Source organism: Sminthopsis crassicaudata, chromosome 5 (genome assembly GCF_048593235.1).
Source record: "Sminthopsis crassicaudata isolate SCR6 chromosome 5, ASM4859323v1, whole genome shotgun sequence".
In the NCBI taxonomy this organism is placed as follows: Eukaryota; Metazoa; Chordata; class Mammalia; order Dasyuromorphia; family Dasyuridae; genus Sminthopsis; species Sminthopsis crassicaudata.
Genome location: NC_133621.1, coordinates 232,961,538 through 232,979,454, shown reverse-complemented (window position 1 = coordinate 232,979,454; position 17,917 = coordinate 232,961,538). Strand labels below are relative to the sequence as shown.

Below are 17,917 nucleotides of genomic sequence, written 5' to 3'. Positions count from 1 at the left end.
TCCAACACTCTTTTCTAACCCTCCCATCAAACCAACTTGGCTTTTGTGGAGATCTGGCAAGGAAGTAGAGCTCTCCACAGTGATGGGCTGGCTTTTAGCCAATGTTTCTTCTCTAAGCCAGGGATACTTTTGAACCAAAAATCCAGCTGCCAAGAGGAGGATAGAGATAAGGACCCTAATGTGGTCAGGAACAGGACCATGAGTCCTAGAGGTAGGGCAGACCTGTGGGAACAGGATACTTTCCAAGGGAAGCTCTCAACCCTTTTGTCTTTGTGCTTTTAATGTCTTTGGCAAAAAGAATGTCTACTCCAAGATCTGTGGGGATTCCCCACTCAGGGTAAATAGAAGTGGAGTTGAGAACATTTCTGCCGAAGGGCAGCTTCTTCCTTTTGAAGCTCCATCTGACAATCATTCAACTTACCCTTTTTCCTTCCCCACAATTCCCTCCCATTAACCAAAAGGTGGGTGTGCAGAAGGGAGGCATTACTTCAATTCTTCCCTTCTTCCCTCCCTTTCTGTGCCACTGGAGTTGAGCAAAGACTGAAATTGCAGCACCCGCCCTGTGGGATGCATCCTCTCAGTCACTGTCACTGACCCCAGGCCTGGGCCTGAGCCCAGTGCATGTGCCAGAAGAGCTGGGATGAGGGTGGGGAGTGTTGGCCTTGCTGACAAAATCTATTTGGAATTTCTCAAGGTTGTGGTTTGGGATTTCAGTCTGCCAGTGAGTATGTCTGAGAAAAGCAGAGAGAGAGCTAGAAAGAAAGGGAGAGGAATCTGGAAAAGGAAGATAAGGGCCTATACTATGTTTCCTGTGATTGGCCAGGGGATAAAATAAAGCAAGTCTTCCTACTATGGATAATCTATCTTACTGGATATCAGAAATACCCAGAGAATGAACTCCATTCAAATCCACAGATCCCTTCCTAGCACACATCTTCAACTTCGAAGTTAATGATTGAACTAAAAATGGAACAAGACCTAGAATGGATCACTACCCTGACTATGTGACCTTAGAGAATTTCCTCAACTTTTCTAGGTCACACTTTCTTCTTCTAGAAAATGACGGAATTGATTTAAATGATTTTTAAGACCATTTCCTTGTTACCTGACTTTTCAAATAAAATTTCACTGGGGAATCCCAGAGAAATATTCACCTTACTATATACTAGGAAGTCTCCTGATTTCCTAGAACTCTCAGCACTTCAGAAGCTTTGTGAATATATTTATAGCCATAGTATAGAGGAGAAGAGATTCTACTTTCTAAGTCTGAGGAAATAGTTTTAAAAGTGCAGGACTTCCATCCTTATGAATATGCAATTTGTTCTGATTATTTATTTTCAGTGAAATTAGGACAGGGATAGAAAAAGTTTAGAATAAAAAGATTCCTCTGACCAGTTTTCTTAAAGAGAGATGAATTATTTTTACCATATTGTAAAAAAGAATTGATTGCTATACTCCTCTTTTCTGTTCCCTGTTTCCTGTTCTAACTGCCTTCTTAATTTTCCGATCTAGAAAAATAGAAAAGTTTCCTTTCTTTTAGGTCTAAACTAGATTGAGATTTGGGTATCAGTCTGGAGCTCATTAGAAGATCCATACCATAGCTTCTGGTTATGACCAAGGAACAGTCCAAAATATTTAGGGCCTGTGCTTTATATAGGGTAGACCAAACCAATGGCAAAATAAGTCATGACACTCTAATCTAGCATAGCCAGCAATCTTTTTCTTTTCCCAATTAATGTTATGGGTCCCCATAAACTAGGAATTAGGCCACTGAGATTGGAAGTTGAATCATCTTGGAAAAAAAAAGGTAGGAATAGGAATCCTGGACATACAGACATTTCACATCTGCAGCCACTAGCTCAGCGACTTGATTTTAATTTATTTTAGTTACAAAGAGTATCCAAGAACAAGTCTCAGCAAAATAAATTATCTGTTCCCTCTCCTTCTTCTAGGGAAGACAGAAAAGATCGATCAGAAAGTCCGAGTCCCAGTCTTTCCAGAGAAGATCTCCTTTAGGATCCAGTAGAAAAGGAACAAGACTTAGGAAACTAAGGGGGTCAGAACAGGCACTTTCTAAGGAGTTCTAAGGAACGGTTCCCAGTTATTTAGGTACTTTCCAGAAATAGATCCCCTTCTACTTTGCTTTCTTCTATTACTTCATAACAGGAGACCCAAGACTACTTGATAAAATTGTGAGATTAGACACATGTGGATGGTTCTTCTTAGAATACAGGCATTAATGGTTCTGCACAACTCCTGGATACATTACATTGTATATACATTGTATAATCCTCATCCATCCAAGGATCAGGAATCATGGGTTTTTCCATAGGGAAGAAGAAGATGTACAATCAAGTAGTTGGGTGACACCACAGTGAATTTCATCCTTGCCTATCCCAGTATGTGAAAGGCATAGAATAAAGCATGAAAAGGGTAGGAGTTTCAGATCTTTCTTCCCAATCCTCTAATTATAGAGGGAAAACAAGAAAGGACATATTGCTGACCCATCAAGCATTCACTCCCTGAAACTGTTTCTAGGGAGATACTGATGAATGAACCCTTCAAAGGGCTAAAGAGAGTCATTCCCTTCCCCCAGTTTCCATAGTGTGAATTAGAGTGGGAGATGAGGATGTGTCCCTCTCACTTGCAGACATTTACCCACTCAGTGACCTGGCACTCATCACAGAGAACATAACAGCACCAATGAAAACGGCAGTGGCATCTCTCAACACGGGTCTGACGGAGAACGTTATGCCCTCTTCCACAGCACAAACTCCCACAACCATCCAGGAGGCGACTGGTCTTGTTGCAGACACGTCCCTGTGTGCCTGGTGATCCCAGGGCTGGCTCCCAATCACAAAAGTCAGGCGACTTCTCAAAGTAGACAAGCTCACCCGAGAGACGGCGAGGGCGAAGCCGGGGCTGGAAGGCACCTGAGTTTCGGTTGTGGGCATTGATGAAGACTGCCCGGTTTAATCGTTCCCTAAGTGCTGCCCCAACCACCCGGAACTCTGGTGCTGCTCTCCAGCAGGTCTTGAACTGGCAGCTGCCTGATGTGCCATGGCACTTACATTTCTGTTTCAGATTCTCAGTCACCACCTAGAGCATAGGGGTGAGGGATGGATGATATTGAGGGGATGTTTTCAGGTGACATCAGGAAAGGGTGATGAATGAGAAGGAAAGGAGAAGTATCATGGAATTAGCAAATTGTAAGTTAATTTAAGAATATCTAGTCCAACCCCCTCATTTATAGATGGGTAAACTGAGATAAACAAGTAAAATGGCTTGATTAAAGTGCATAGTAACATAGTTTGTCAGATGAAGACAGGAATACAATTTACTCTCAACATCTCCCCCTCACCCCCAGGCAATTGGGGTTAAGTGACTTGCCCAGGGTCACACAGCTGGGAAGTGTTAAGTGTCTGAGACCAGATTTGAACTCAAGTCCTCCTGACTTCAGGAGCAGGTGCTCTATCCATTGCACCACCTAGTTGTCCTGTGTTAAAAAGTATTTAAAACAATACCTTGAATAATCAATATTTAATTGAGTGGAGGAGTTCAGATAAGAGTATTGATGAAGTCCTCTATTCCTCTCACCCCACTCTCCCCCAAAGTGTAATTCATCTTCCACCCATTCCCTCAAACACCATATACTCTTTATAAAACAAACTTTTCAAATAATAAAAGTTGCTATTTCTGTGACTTTCCCACCAAAAAAGTGAGATATAGGGGCAATCTTCCATGGAGATATGACAAATAACATCCCCCCTCCCCCGCCCTCACATTAGCACAAACACAACACTATCAAACAGTGCGGTACCTGTCTCCCCACCCGGTTGTTATGGATCCTCATTCGTGCTTGGATATCTCGTGGAGCCTCTCTCAAATCCAGAAAATCCCTAGAGAATTTTTCCCCAAAGTCCAGGTCGTGGTTGCAGCCACCCCATTCCCATGTATCCTGGGGACCAGGGATGGTGCCTGAATTGGGTCCAAGGCCAACTGGGGAGTTAGGGGCGCTTTTGCCACGGGAGAGTGTCTGTAGTTGTAACAGTTTGGCTCTCAGCCGGTCCTGTTCTCTGCTGCCTTTCCAGCCACAACCACAACTCACCAGTTTACCAAGGCTGCAAGCCATGGCCACTGAGTGCATGACCCCAGCAGCTAGCATGGAGAAAGAGAAGGCAGTCTCTCGGAAACCTAGGAAAAAGCAACAAGGGCAATAGGAATGAGTATGAGACAAGTAGGAAGAGTAGAAGGAATTATAGAACTACCCCCTGCTTAAAGTACCTTGCTCAATACCCTGACAGAAGTCAAACTTTGAAGAATGGAGAGAAGGCATGGAGGAAAAAATGAACTTTGAAAATGTGTGCAAGAGTCAACTGAAAGCATTTTGGAAAAGCACTAAACAAAGGAAGTTTAACCCTTAAATGACACTAGTATCAGCCCTCCCTCTTCCTGCCATTTACATATTACCCATATTACTTGGGGAACTAAAAGGATAGAAGGAGAGCCCACTGGAATTTTGTAAACCAAACCAAACCAAACTAAAACCAAAACCAAACAAAAAACTCATATACCCATGTGACTATAAATCATTCCTCCATCAACAAGACAGACTGCCCTTGAATTTTTTACTTATTTACATCTGTATATATGTATTTAATTCATGCAAAATGCATTTTAACTTCAATAGATGAGTACAAATCTTGAGTTCAACTCAATTGTAAAGATATTACAGAGAATGATCCTGGACTCCATACTGCTAGAGATGGTGTTGGGATCTATATCCTCCAAAGATAGGGAATATCTGCAAGGCTGGGCTGAAAGATAATTAGAGCTATATAACCCTTTAACATGTTTAGGAAAACCTACTTTCAAAACTGATTCCAAAGCTCTGGGTCTCTTTCAGTGGAGAACTATTGGTCCTATACTTAATTTAGAGGAAGGGATGTCAGTAACTCCTTCCAAAATCCAGGTTCGGCATCTGACTCCACCATCATCCCTTCCCTACCGCATGGGAAGATGGGCTACTAGTTGCAGCTCTCAATCCCCCCACCCCACAAACAGTGAAGCTGTTCACACTTGTCTTGGGAATTCCCCGCAGAAGAATAATAGACAGTTGTCTATTAACACTTTCTTCCCCAAAGCACAGCCTCTAACCCCTAAACTAAGCCCGATTTTCATTCATTCAGTGATTTAAATTAGGGTTGGAGAAGATGATGCCACTTAGAACTGGACACAGCGATCTGTTCTCACCCTTCCCAATGTTCCTCATCTGCTCAGGTTAGTGCCACCTGGGGCTCTCACAGCAGGGAGAGGAGGGGGATACTCCTTGGCTTCAAAGCCATCGGGGTCTTTGTTCCAGCGACAGCTCCTGGGAACCCCAGCAATTAGGGGAGCAGGTTTAACCCTTAAACGGCTGGCGGCGTCTCCCCGCCTCCACTGTGGCTGCGAAGGGCAAGGCCCAGGCTTGTCAGAGTGGGAGGTGGAGAGAGTAATGGGGGAAGTAGTGGGGGGGGGGGAAGAGGAGGGAGAGGGACGTTTGAAGCTCTCAGAGCTGGGGGAATCTCCCAACTCACAGGTGCAGCCTGGGTCAGGTTGTGCAGAGTCTAGGGAAGGTGGGGGTGGGGTGGAGCGGGAATCTGGAAAGCAGCTGCTTCGCCTGCAGCACAGCAGGTGGAAAGTTGGGAGCATGTCGGGAGCACAGCGACTGGAGGCCCAGACGGGGCAAGAAGACTTGGGAAGGGGTAGGGGATTCCCAGGTGAGTCCCCTCCCCTAGCTTTTAACTTTTCCTCCCGGCTTACTCTCTGCAGAGCAGGGCCTAGACTCACCCCGCTTCAGGATGGCACTGTGGTGTGGCAGCCGGCCGCTGGCCTCCAGGGAAGAACAATTCCAGCGCTGATCCCGAAGCTGGTGCTGGCACTCGTGGACTGCGATGTGCAGGCCCTGTAGCGCAGATGCTGTCACGTCGGGGCTGCGCAGGCACAGGCCGAATTGACGCTTACTGAGACCAGGCAGCGTTAGGCACACAGTGTTGGGAGTGAGCGGAGGCTCCCCCCGAAGTTTCAGCCCCAGGATTTCATTGCTTAATGCTCTGGGGACATATAAAAGTTTTGTTGGAGACTGGAGACCAAGGGTCAAGTCGGTCCATGATCTGGACGCCTTAGGTCTTACTAGCATCCATCCAGATTCCTTCCCTTTTCTCAGGGAGCATTTGGGGTGGTGCTAGTCAGACTCAAGAAAGGATTCGGTCAATGGCTTACCTACTGCAAAAGAAGAGGAGTAGGAGCCTGGCGAGGCCTGAGGGCAGAGGCCATAACCGTGGCTCCTCCGTCATGTCCTGGCCAGGGCCTGGTGGCTCCAGCGGCAACTTCTTCAGGATCTGTGTGAATAAGTAGTAATACTGCATCTTAGCCAGCTACTTGACAGTCTAGACTCTAGACTAGAGGAGGGGGAGGGTCTGTTCTCTGGGTCTCTCCTTTTTTCTCTTTTAAATAAAGATGTTTATTTTCAAAACGTATGCATAGAATTTTCATCATTCACCCTTGCAAAATTGTGTTCCAATTTTTTTCTTCTTCCTTTCCCCCCTCCCCTAAATAGCACATAATCCAATATATGTTAAACACATGCAATTCTTCTATACATATTTCCACAATTATCCTGCTGCACAAGAAAAATCACATCAAGAAGGGGAAAAAATGAGAAAGAAAACAAAATGAAAATACTATGTTGTGATTCACACTCAGTCCCCATAGTCTTCTCTCTGGGTGCTCTTGCCATCTCCTTCTCTATAAAGGGGTTTCTCCTTCTCTATAAAGACTCAAACTCTGTGCTTCTGATAAAGTCCCATAGATCCAAATACCTTGAAACTCAGGGACTAAACCTAGAAGCCTCGAGAATGAAAGAGATGCTGAGCCCGAGACTTCAGGAACCTACAGAAAACTCACAGAACTTCCCAGAGAAATGTCACGTCCCAGAGAAGTGTGCATGTCTACCACAGACATGCCCAGAAACCAGAAGGCCTATTTACACATACACACACACACACACACACACACACACACACACACACACACACACACACCTCCCATATCCACAATGATTTCTGATAGTGGTTCTCTCTTCTAGCACAGTGCAACTCAGTGCCTCACATATTATCCCGTCACAGAGTTCAGCGATCTTCCTTGCCTTATCCAGGCTGTGGCATGGGCGGAGCCCTCAATGGGTTCCACTGGACTAAGGAGATACAGTTGTGGTCTCTACCGCCCCAGTCGTTAGGGCAACCTAAAGAACTCTATGGCTCCTACCTCTGCTACTCTTTAGTAAGAGAAGTTTAAGGGTAATGAGCCCAGAAGCCACTCCTTCCCCATAGACTTAGGGAATCCCCAGACCCCACGCCTACACTCCACCCTGACCCACTAGGGAGAAATGGGGACGGGATGGGGGGAAGAGCATATAGATGCTATTGGAGGGATGAGCTCTCTTCCCTGAGGAAGCTTCAATTCGAGGGAGTTTGAATTTAGCCATTCTGCCACGCTCACGCCTGCAACCCTCTAGAGGCACAATCTTCAGCCTGCATCCTAGGAATTCCAGGCTTGGACCCATTTCTCTCCTCTTGTATAATGCCTTCCTAACCCACTAAGAAACTCAGAGGTTTCTTTCTATCGTGGTGTCTCCCGCTCTCTTAATGTCTTTCTTTCTACTTCTATCTGACTGTGTGTCTGTCCTATTCAGTGCTGAAGAGTTCCCTGTTACCTCCAGTGGCTTGCGTTCCGAGGTCTCGACTGCTGTGATTCTGGCCCCCTCCCCTCCACTCGAGTCGTTCAAGCCGTGGGGAGGCTGGGTCAGGCTCTGCCCCCTTCGCGGTACCGCATTCTTCCAGAGCCGGGCCACTCCTCTTCCTCGCTTCTCCTGAGCCGCCGCCGGGAGGGAGGGAGGGAGGGAGCTAGGGGCTCTGGCTCTGTTCTTGTGGCAGTCGGAGGCTGCTTTGCCTAGGCTGAGTGAACTGCGGCTCCTCCCAGAGCCTCGAGCATCTCCACCCCTCGGTTATCCACCCCATCCCCAACCCCCACTCCACCTGACCCGGTGAGACGCGGCAGCTTCCAGCTACCTCCCTACTCGGCCCAGTTCATCTCCCAGAAATCCCCCTTCCCCACTTCACTTCCCCCCTCCCCCTAAACACAGACACACATCCGCGCGCACACACAGCCCTACTCTTGGCTGAATTTGACTAGACTCAGAATTGAAAGGAGTTATGTCCCTCAACCCACTAGTTCCATACTTATCGCTTTATTGCTGGAAGGGCGATAAGGTGGCTGTTAGTAACCCGGACTTTTGCCACTTTGCTCCAGTTTCTCTCCCCTAGGAATAGGGTGAATGGGGAACGCTGCTACAAGAAGTTCCTCGATGAGATGGCATTATGTGATGTCTTGAGGCTTCGGGCCAGCCCACGTGAGAGCAGGCATCATATAGAAGGGACAGGTTGCCTCATAACAGGGGAGAACAGCCCGGCCGGGATCTGTCCAAAACCTAGGAACCCAGCTTTCTTCCTATCCAATTCCTTTCTGTTCAGTTATTTCTTCCTGTGACCCTCCATGGCCCGCTAGCCCAATACTTCCAACCGTCTCCTCTTAAACCTTCCCATCTGTGCAGACATCACCTACGATCTGGGTGGTTCTCGAGGAGTCTCGGAGTTTAAGATTTCATTTAGGTGCTACCCAGATCCCAGGGGCGGGATCTAAGTTGAAGTGGCCTGGATGGCGGAGGCGGATTCGGAGTCAAAGACTCCTTGGGGCCGCCTAGTCTGAGAACCAACGCTGCAGCGAAGGGGTTAGGCTCCGGGCCTGACTCACCCTCCAAGCTTTAACCACCGTCGGCTATTTTTGCTTCAGAAGAGGGGCCCCGGCTTCCCAGCCTCCCCCGGCCCCTGCCAGACCGCAACCCAGGGCCCCAACGGGCCCCGAGCTGCAGCTTCTAGTTGACTCAGCTGCCAGGCAGCGAGGGGTGTTGGGTCTTGAGGCTGATACCCGCCACCACCATCAGCTCTTTCGTGGCCACCTGCCTACTCTTTTCGCTGCTGCCCTCCCCTCCTCCGCCCCGCCCCCCCAGGCGATCTCAACTGTGGTTTGTTTTTGTTTTTGTTTTTTTTCCGAACTGTCTTAGTGTATGGAGGAATGAGGAGATGGGAAGGTACTTTTGTGAGGTCCGAGAATAGAGATGTTAGGCGCGAGAACCTAGAAATTTCCCGTTTCAAAAATCTTTTCCCTCAATTTCAAGACATTGATTCCTATCCCCTAGTCCTCTCTGCCACCAAAGGGTCTTTTCCGATGCTTTTAGATAACAACATTTTTTCCCATGGCTCCCTTAGAAGGATCTGTATTTGTGAGTATTTTGGGAAGGCTTTCAGACATTCCAGGTGACCAACAACCATTTTTCTCTATCTTAGGGTTTCCCTTCATCTTAGTCCTTGCTGGAACAGAGCTCTTGTCCTTAGAGGAGAACATCATATTTAAGTAAGTTGAAGGTGAAAATTGGGGGGGAATTATCAATCATCTTTGATGCTCTGGAATCATGGAAGGAAGAAAACAAGTATCTACTATAGTATTGTTTTAAATACATTACAAATATCTCATTTGCTCCCCAGAGCAATCCTCATAGGGAGCTGCAATTATTATCTCCATTTTACAGTTGAACTAATTGAGGCAAACAGTGGTTAAATGACTTACTCAGTTTCACACATTTAACAAACATGTGTTATGTGCCAGCCACTTTACTTAACTCTAGAGATAACAAAAATAGTGAAATTAGTACTTGTCTTTAAGGAGCTTACATTCTAAAAACAGAAGCAATTGATAAATGAGGGGGGAAATAAGAGGGAAATGAGGGGAAGAGAAGGCACTAACTGCTGGAGTATAAGTAAAGGATTTTGGTAGATGATGGTTGAGTTTAGTTTTGTAGGAATACAAGAGGTAGAGGAGAAAAGGAACTACATTCTAGACATGGAGGAAAGTCAGTGCAAAAGGAAGAAGGACGGGAATGGAATATGTGTAATGAACAGCAAATAAGCCAATATAACTGAATGGTAGTTTGTGGAAGGGAATGAAACTGGAAAGGTCAGAGGTTGTGAAGAGTTTTAAAGGCCAAGTAGGTGAGTGAATATTTGATCCTAGAAGTAATAAAGAACAACTAGATTTACTTTTAAATTTTATTAAAGCTTTTTATTTTAAAAACACATGCATGAATAATCTTTCAACTTGACTCTTGCAAAATCTTATGTTTCAAATTCTCCTTTCTCCACCCCCTTCCCTAGTTGGCAAGTAATCCAATATATGTTAAACATGTGCAATTTTTCTATACATATTTCTACAATTAGGTGCTACACAAGAAAAATCAGATCAAAAAGAAAAAATGAGAAAGAAAGCAAAATGCAAGCAGACAACAACAAAGAGTGAAAATGCTATGTTGGGATTCACAGTCTCCACAATACTCTCTCTGAGTGTAAATGGTTCTCTTCATCCTAAAATCATTGGAATTGGCTTCCATCATCTCATTGTTGAAAAGAGCCACTGATCTTTGTATAATCTTGTTGCTGTTTACAATGATCTCCTGGTTCTACTCATTTCACTTAGCATCCCAAAATTACAATGTTTTATAGAATGTTTAAGAAAGTATCCAAGACTAGACTTGAACTCATGTTCTTCTTGATTTCAGGGTTGGTGCTCTATGTACTACGCCAACTATCTACCACCTTGGTCTTTCTCTTTAGCTCCAGACATACATTACCAACCGCCTACTTTGACATTTCAAAGTGGCTGTCTACTTTCATTTCAAAACTCAACATTTCAAACTCAACACTTCCAAAGCAAAGCTCATGACTTCTTGTCAACCAGCTACTCTTCTAAACTTTCCTATTACAGTTAAAGGTAACATCAATTTCAAATCCTCCCCATTCCTTTGAGTCCTCACTCTCACTCATCCCACAAATCCGATCAATTGTTAAATTTTGTCATGGTTATTTCTAATGAATCTCTTTCTCTCCATTAATATAACAAGCTATGCTTATCACCTCTGGACTATTGCAATTGTCTCAAGTCTCCCTGACTCTAAAGTCCAGCTCTGAGAGGGTCACCCTTTCACCCTTAAATATTCTAGTTGTGATTTCGGAAACCCATGAAAGCTGATGAGAGTACAGAGAAAAAAACAAACAAATAAACAAACAAAAAACCAAAAAAACACAAGAAACAGAACCTTGACAGTATATTCGGAGTTAGTGAGCATGACCTGGATGAACAACAGATTTAATCAGAAGACAGCAGCAGTGTCTACTATTTATTCTCTCCTAATCATTATTAGTTTCTCAGTTTAGCTACTTTAGTATCACTGTATCTTAAAATTAAAAATAAATTGGACAAGGACTGGTCCCTTATATTCACTAATATAGGCAAACTTCTATCAGTGCAGATCATCACATTTCCTGCAAGTGTGAATGAATCTTAGTATTACTGAATTCACTAGCAAGTTAAGTGTGCATCCCAGAGGCAGGCCTTGAACTCATCTCTTAGCTTCAGGTTAAAAGAGACCAGAATCTATTTGCCACACTACATTGTCTTTACAATTTTAAAAGAGTATATGTATATGCTTATATATAAGCAAATCTCTTTTTTTGGTAGTGGCTTGCTTTTACTTATATTATCTTATTTGATTCTTACCATAACTCCTTGAATAAGCTGTGGGGATAGTACTCTCTCCATTTTACAAATACATAAATGCAATGATTTATCAAAAAACACATATCAAATAAGTATCAGAGATAGAACTAGATTCCAAATCTCGTCTCCCAAAATGCACCTGAGACCAAACATTGTCTTCTATTCTTCCTCCCCTCCTTTTTCTCTCTATTCCCCCCTATCAACTCCAGGATTTCCTGTTGCTAATGGTCTCAGAGTTTTAGTGCTTAAGACTGAACTCCAGGCAGTAGATGGTGACACAGACTGAGTAGCCAGAGGATGATCTACACTGTCCTCACCATTACCTTGGCCAGAGCCTGCAGGGTGGAGTTGGAGTAGGACTGAGGACCTACACCCAGTTTCTAATCCCCCAAACATGTAATCCCACTCAAAGTGAGAGTAGAGGGAAGGAACCCAGGAGACCCTGACCTCAGGCTATGTATGGTAAAGGGCGGAATGAAGGTGAAGTGGCTAAAGATATGTCTCCAAATCTCCCTTTCCAGGAGATCCAAGGTGCTACCCTTCCCAGCAAAAGGAATGAAAAGATAGCAAATGCAAAGTGGGAGAGGAATAAGATTCCTGTGAGGGAGTAGCGGGAGAAAACAGAAGTGCATTAGAGGTTGGAGAAGCATGCAGCTAAAGACCAGACCATTCCCCAGGGACACGCCCCCCTCCCCTCCTGCTTCTCCCAGCTTGTATTTGTCTTGGCTGGGTTCTGGATGACTCATCTGCTATTGAGTTGCTGATAGGGACAGCCAGGGCCGGGAAACCCAAATTATAGGCTCTCTATGATCTCAGCTCTCTCTCCTTCCTATTGCTCTTCAACTCTCAGTGCTCTGGTACAGGCTGCCACCAGAGGGCAATAAAAAACGCATGCTGCCAAAAGCTTTGACATTGATCCTACCTCAAGGTCACTAGAGCAGAGACTCCATAAAGTAAATTCTTTATATTAAGTATCAAAGAATTTATACTAAATATCAGTGGTACCTACCTACAGGCCTTATAGAAGAGATACAAGACATTCACGGCTACAAAGTTAATGGAACTTCAGGCTTGAAGTTCCTAGGCACTTAGTCAATTTTGCTTCCACTTCTAGGAAAATTGTATTTCTTGCTGCAGAGCCAGCATAATTATTCATTTGGCAAAGGATCTCTTGCTCAGTTCTGGGTCATAATAGTTTTATTGGCATTTCTATGAGTGCAGAATAAGGAAGTCTTTAATGTTTGTATCATATTTTAAACTAAAAGAGAGAGGTAGCTGAGAGACAGGATTGATTATGCCTTTACTTCCCTGATCCACTATGAGTTACCAGACCCTAAACTTTAATAGATTCCATGTACTGTCTTCTTTTTCTTAAAAGATACTTAAATACAATTGTGATCTCATCAATTTGAAGATTCCTTCTAGAGACACAGACTAAAATGTGCTTGACCATCCTTATCTGATTTTTGTCCATTTCCTCCTATAAGTTCATCTCTTCTTTTTCAGTTTTCAATCTATGTAGGAATGCTTAAGTTTGCTGGAATATATGAAAATTTACATAAAAATTCTGCAGCCTCTACTTGAAAGACCTATAGTGAAAGGAACTCACTCCTTCTAAAGGTAACCTTTTGGGGATTGTTCTAAATGTTAAGAAATTTTTCTTAGACAGCAAGTTTAAATTTGTCTCATCATATCTCTAAGGAAATTGGCCTTTCACTGACCTAATCATGGAAAAGGGGGCAGAGAAGTAAAAATTAACTATGAAATGCAGTCACACAGCAGATACTTTTTGGGGTATGAATGACTTCCTGGACTCAGTCAAAAGGAGAGCAACTACATAGGATGCAGAATGATAGACTATCATTACCCAAATGATAAATGGCAAAAGGATATGAACAGACAATTATAGTAAAAAAAAAAAAAAATCTAAGTTCTCAATAACCATATGAAAAGTGCTCCAAGTTACTAATAATTGTATAAGTACAAATGAAAATAATTCTGAGGTCTACTTCAGATTCATCAGATTGGGAAAAAAAAAGACAAATACTGGAGGAACTATGGAAAAATAGGTACATTTATGCATTATTAGTGGAACTATGAACTCAGCGATTCTAAAAAACAATTAAAAAAATGCCCCCCCCAACTACTAAATTAAACTCATTGACACCACAATCTATACGCCTCTTTGGTCAAAAAGGACCAGTTGGTACAAAAATATGTATAGTGCTTCTTTTGTGATGGCAACGAATTGGAAATTGAGGGAAGCTTATAAATTGGGAAATAGCTAAAGAAGTTATGATATATTAGAGATGAAATACCATGCTATCATAAGGAATGATAATGGAATGACTTCAAAAAACTTTGGAAGACTTATAAGAACTAATTAAGAGGGAAGTGAGCAGAAGTGAGAGAACAATGTATTCAACAACAGCTATACTGTAAAGACAGATACCTTTGCAATACTTAGAAACTCTGATCAAAGGATTCTATCCACCTCTTGAGAGGTGATGAATTCAGTTACAGATTGGATTATATATTATTTTTGATGGTCAATGAAGAAATTTGTTTTGCTTGATTATTTATATTTGTTGTTTTTAAAAATTTAGTCATATTGGTGATAAATGGTCAAAGGATATGAACAGACAATTTTCAGATGATGAGATTGAAACTATTTCCACTCATATGAAAGAGTGTTCCAAATCACTATTGATCAGAGAAATCCAAATTAAGACCACTCTGAGATACCACTACACACCTGTCAGATTGGCTAAGAAGACAGGAACAAATAATGATGACTGTTGGAGGGGCTGTGGGAAAACTGGGACACTGATGCATTGTTGGTGGAGTTGTGAAAGAATCCAACCATTCTGGAGAGCAATCTGGAATTATGCCCAAAAAGTTATCAAACTGTGCATACCCTTTGACCCAGCAGTGCTACTACTGGGTTTATATCCCAAGGAAATACTAAAGAAGGGAAAGGGACCTGTATGTGACAAAACGTTTGTGGCAGCCCTTTTTGTAGTGGCTAGAAATTGGAAAATGAACGGATGCTCATCAATTGGAGAATGGTTGGGTAAATTATGGTATATGAATGTTATGGAATATTATTGTTCTGTAAGAAATGACCAACAGGAGAAATACAGAGAGGCGTGGAGAGACTTACATCAACTGATGCTAAGTGAAACAAGCAGAACCAGAAGATCATTATACACTTCAACAATGATACTGTACAAGAATGTATTCTGATGGAAGTGGATATCTTCAACATAGAGAAGAGCTAATCCAATTCCAATTGATCAATGATGGACAGAATCAGCTACACCCAGAGAAGGAATATTGGGAAATGAGTGTAAACTGTGAGCATTTTTTTGTTTTTGTTTTTCTTCCCAAATTATTTTTACCTTCTGAATACAATTCTTCCTTTGCAACAACAACAACAAAATTCGGTTCTGCACATATATATTGTACCTAGGATATATTATAAGATATTTAATATGTATGGGAATGCCTGCCATCTAGGGGAGGGGATGCAGGGAAGGAGGGGAAAAATTCGGAACAGAAGGGAGTACAAGGGATAATGTTGTAAAAAAAAAAATTACCTATGCATATGTACTGTCAAAAAAATGTTATAATTATAAAAATTAATTTAAAAAAAGAGAAGTACAGAAAAGTAAAAAAAAAAAAAAGAGTCATATTGGGAGAGAAAAATCAGAACAAAAGGGAAAAAACATGAGAGAAAAAAAAAAACAGAAAGAAAAATGAATATAGGACATGCTGATTTACATTCAGTCTCCATAGTTCTTTTTTTCTGTATGCAGATAGCCTTTTCGATCCAAAGTCTATTGAGATTGCCTTGGATTGCTGGACCACTGAGAGGAATCAAGTCTTTCATAGTTGATCATCACACATTCTTGCTGTTAGTGTACAATATATTCCTGGTTCTGCTTATTTTGCTCAACAACAGTTCCTGGAAATCTTTCCAGGACTTTCTAAAATCGTCTTGTTCATCATTCTTTATGGAACAATAATATTCCATTATTTTCATATACCACAACTTGTTCAGCCATTTCTCAATTTTGATGGGCATCTACTCATTTTCCAATTCTTTAGTACTACAAGAAGAGCTGTTACAAATATTTTTGCACATGTAGGTCCTTTCCCCTCTTTTAAGATTTCCTTGGAATATAGACCAGTAATGGTACTGCTTGCTAAAAAAGTATGCACAATTTGATAGCCCTTGGGGCATAGTTCCAAATTGCATAGAAATGGTTGGATTATTTCATTACTTCACCAACACTTAGTATTAGTATCCTAATTTTCGCACATCTCCTCTAACACTTATCGTTGTAATTTCCTGTCATTTTAGCCAATCTAAAGGTGTCAGGTGGTCTTATCTCAGTTGTTTTGATTTTTGCATCTTTAATCAATAGTGATTTAGAGCACTTTTTCATATGACTATAAATGGTTTTCATTTCATCATCAGAAAATTATCTGTTCATATAATTTATTTGACCATTTATTAGTTGGGGAAGAACTTGTATTCTCATAAATTTGACACAGTTCTTTATATATTTTAGAAATAAGACCTTTATCAGAAGCACTGACTATAAATTTTCCCCCCCCAGTTTTTGTACTTTGTACCGTAAAAACAGAATCTTGTTTCTGTTGGTTTTGTTTGTGTAAATTTTTTTAAATTTAATATAATGAAAGTTGTTCATTTTGCCTTTCATAATGTTCTTTAGTTCTTTGGTCATAAATTCCTTCCTTCTTCAAACATCTGATAGGTAAATTATCCCTTTCTCTCTTAATTTGCTTATGACATCATCCTTTTTAACAATTTTCAACTTATTTTGGCATAAGGTATGAGATATAGGTTGATAAAGAGTTTCTAAAATATTATTTTCCAGTTTTCTCAGCAACTTTTATCAAATAATGAGTTCTTATCCCAGAAGGTGGAGTTTGGAGGGGTTATCAAATACTAGATTACTATAGGCTTTGATAATTGTGTTGTGTGTATTCTATTCCATTGATTCACCACTCTATTTCTTAGCCAGTGCCAAATGATTTTGATGACTGATGCTTTATAATACAGTTTCAGGCCTGGCACTGCTAAGCCACCATTCTTTGTATTTTTTTCCTGTCAATTCCCTTAATATTCTTGACCTTTTGTTCTTCCACATGAAATTTGTTATTTTTTCTAGTTCTATGAAATAATTTTTTGGCAGTTTTATTGGTATGGCACTGAACAAGTAGACAAATTTAGGGAGAATTATAATTTTCATTATATTAGCTTGGCCTGCCCACAAGCAATTGGTATTTTCCAGTTGCTTAGATATGACTTTATTTGTGTGAGAAGTGTTTTATAATTATGTTCATATTGTTTCTAGGATTGATTATATATATTTGTAACAGGGGTTTTGTTTTTCTTGCTTTCTCAATGGGATGGAGTGTGATGAAAAGTAGAAAAAGTGGATCTTTGTGAAAATAAAATAATATTGAATTTTAAAAAATGATAGGCCATGCTTTAGGACAGTTAGTTTTCTTAGGCCAAGCAAATATAATAAAAATAACAATACTACCTAAATTAATCTACTTATTTGTGCCCTACCAAGCAAACTCCCAAGAAATTATTTTGTAGACCTAGAAAAAATAATAACAAAGTTCATCTGGAAGAACAAAAGGAAATTAATGAAAAAAATGCCATTGAAAGTGACCTAGCTGTGCCAGACTAAAACTATATTATAAAGCAGCAGTCATCAAAACCATCTGGTACTAAGAAATACACTGGTGGATCAGTGGAATAGATTAGAATCACAGGACAAAATAGGCAATATCTATACCAATCTAGTGTTTGACAAACCCAAAGTCCCCAGCTTTTGGGATAAGAACTCACTAATTGACAAAAACTTCTGGGAAAATTGGAAACTAGTATGGAAGAAATTAGGGCTCAATCCATACCTAACACCTCATATTAAAATAAGGTCAAAATGGGTTTATGATTTAAACATAAAGAGTGATATTATAAGCAAATTAGAAGAACATAAAATAGTTTACCTCTCAGATCTGTGGAGAATGAAAGAATTTCTGTATAAAGAACTGGAACTTATAATTGAACACCAGATAGATAATTTTGATTATATGAAATTAAAAAGGTTTTGTATAAGGTTGGGTGGAATGGGGGGAAGAAGGAGAAAAGTTGAAACCGAAGATT

At 41.5% G+C, this 17,917-nt stretch overlaps 1 protein-coding gene across 1 annotated transcript; it reads right to left on the bottom strand.

Moving 5' to 3' along the window:
* Positions 1–1,026: 1,026 nt before the first annotated feature.
* WNT10B (Wnt family member 10B) lies at positions 1,027–8,010 on the bottom strand. Its single transcript, XM_074270498.1, has 5 exons — positions 7,754–8,010; positions 6,262–6,380; positions 5,830–6,092; positions 3,821–4,194; positions 1,027–3,099 (listed from the first exon to the last, which is right to left on the bottom strand). The coding sequence occupies exons 2-5, from the start codon at positions 6,333–6,335 to the stop codon at positions 2,641–2,643; spliced, it is 1,170 nt and encodes a 389-aa protein (XP_074126599.1). The 5' UTR covers positions 6,336–6,380; positions 7,754–8,010; the 3' UTR covers positions 1,027–2,640.
* Between the last annotated feature and the right edge of the window lie 9,907 nt (positions 8,011–17,917).

Bases quoted from the DNA above. Each gene is read 5' to 3' on its own strand.
- WNT10B (XM_074270498.1), bottom strand. From the start codon at position 6,335: ATGACGGAGGAGCCACGGTTATGGCCTCTGCCCTCAGGCCTCGCCAGG. The intron at 6,093-6,261 runs GTAAGCCATTGA...ATATGTCCCCAG, and splicing joins CTCCTCTTCTTTTGCAGTAG to AGCATTAAGCAATGAAATCC. The intron at 4,195-5,829 runs GTGAGTCTAGGC...GCTTTTTCCTAG, and splicing joins CAGTGCCATCCTGAAGCGGG to GTTTCCGAGAGACTGCCTTC.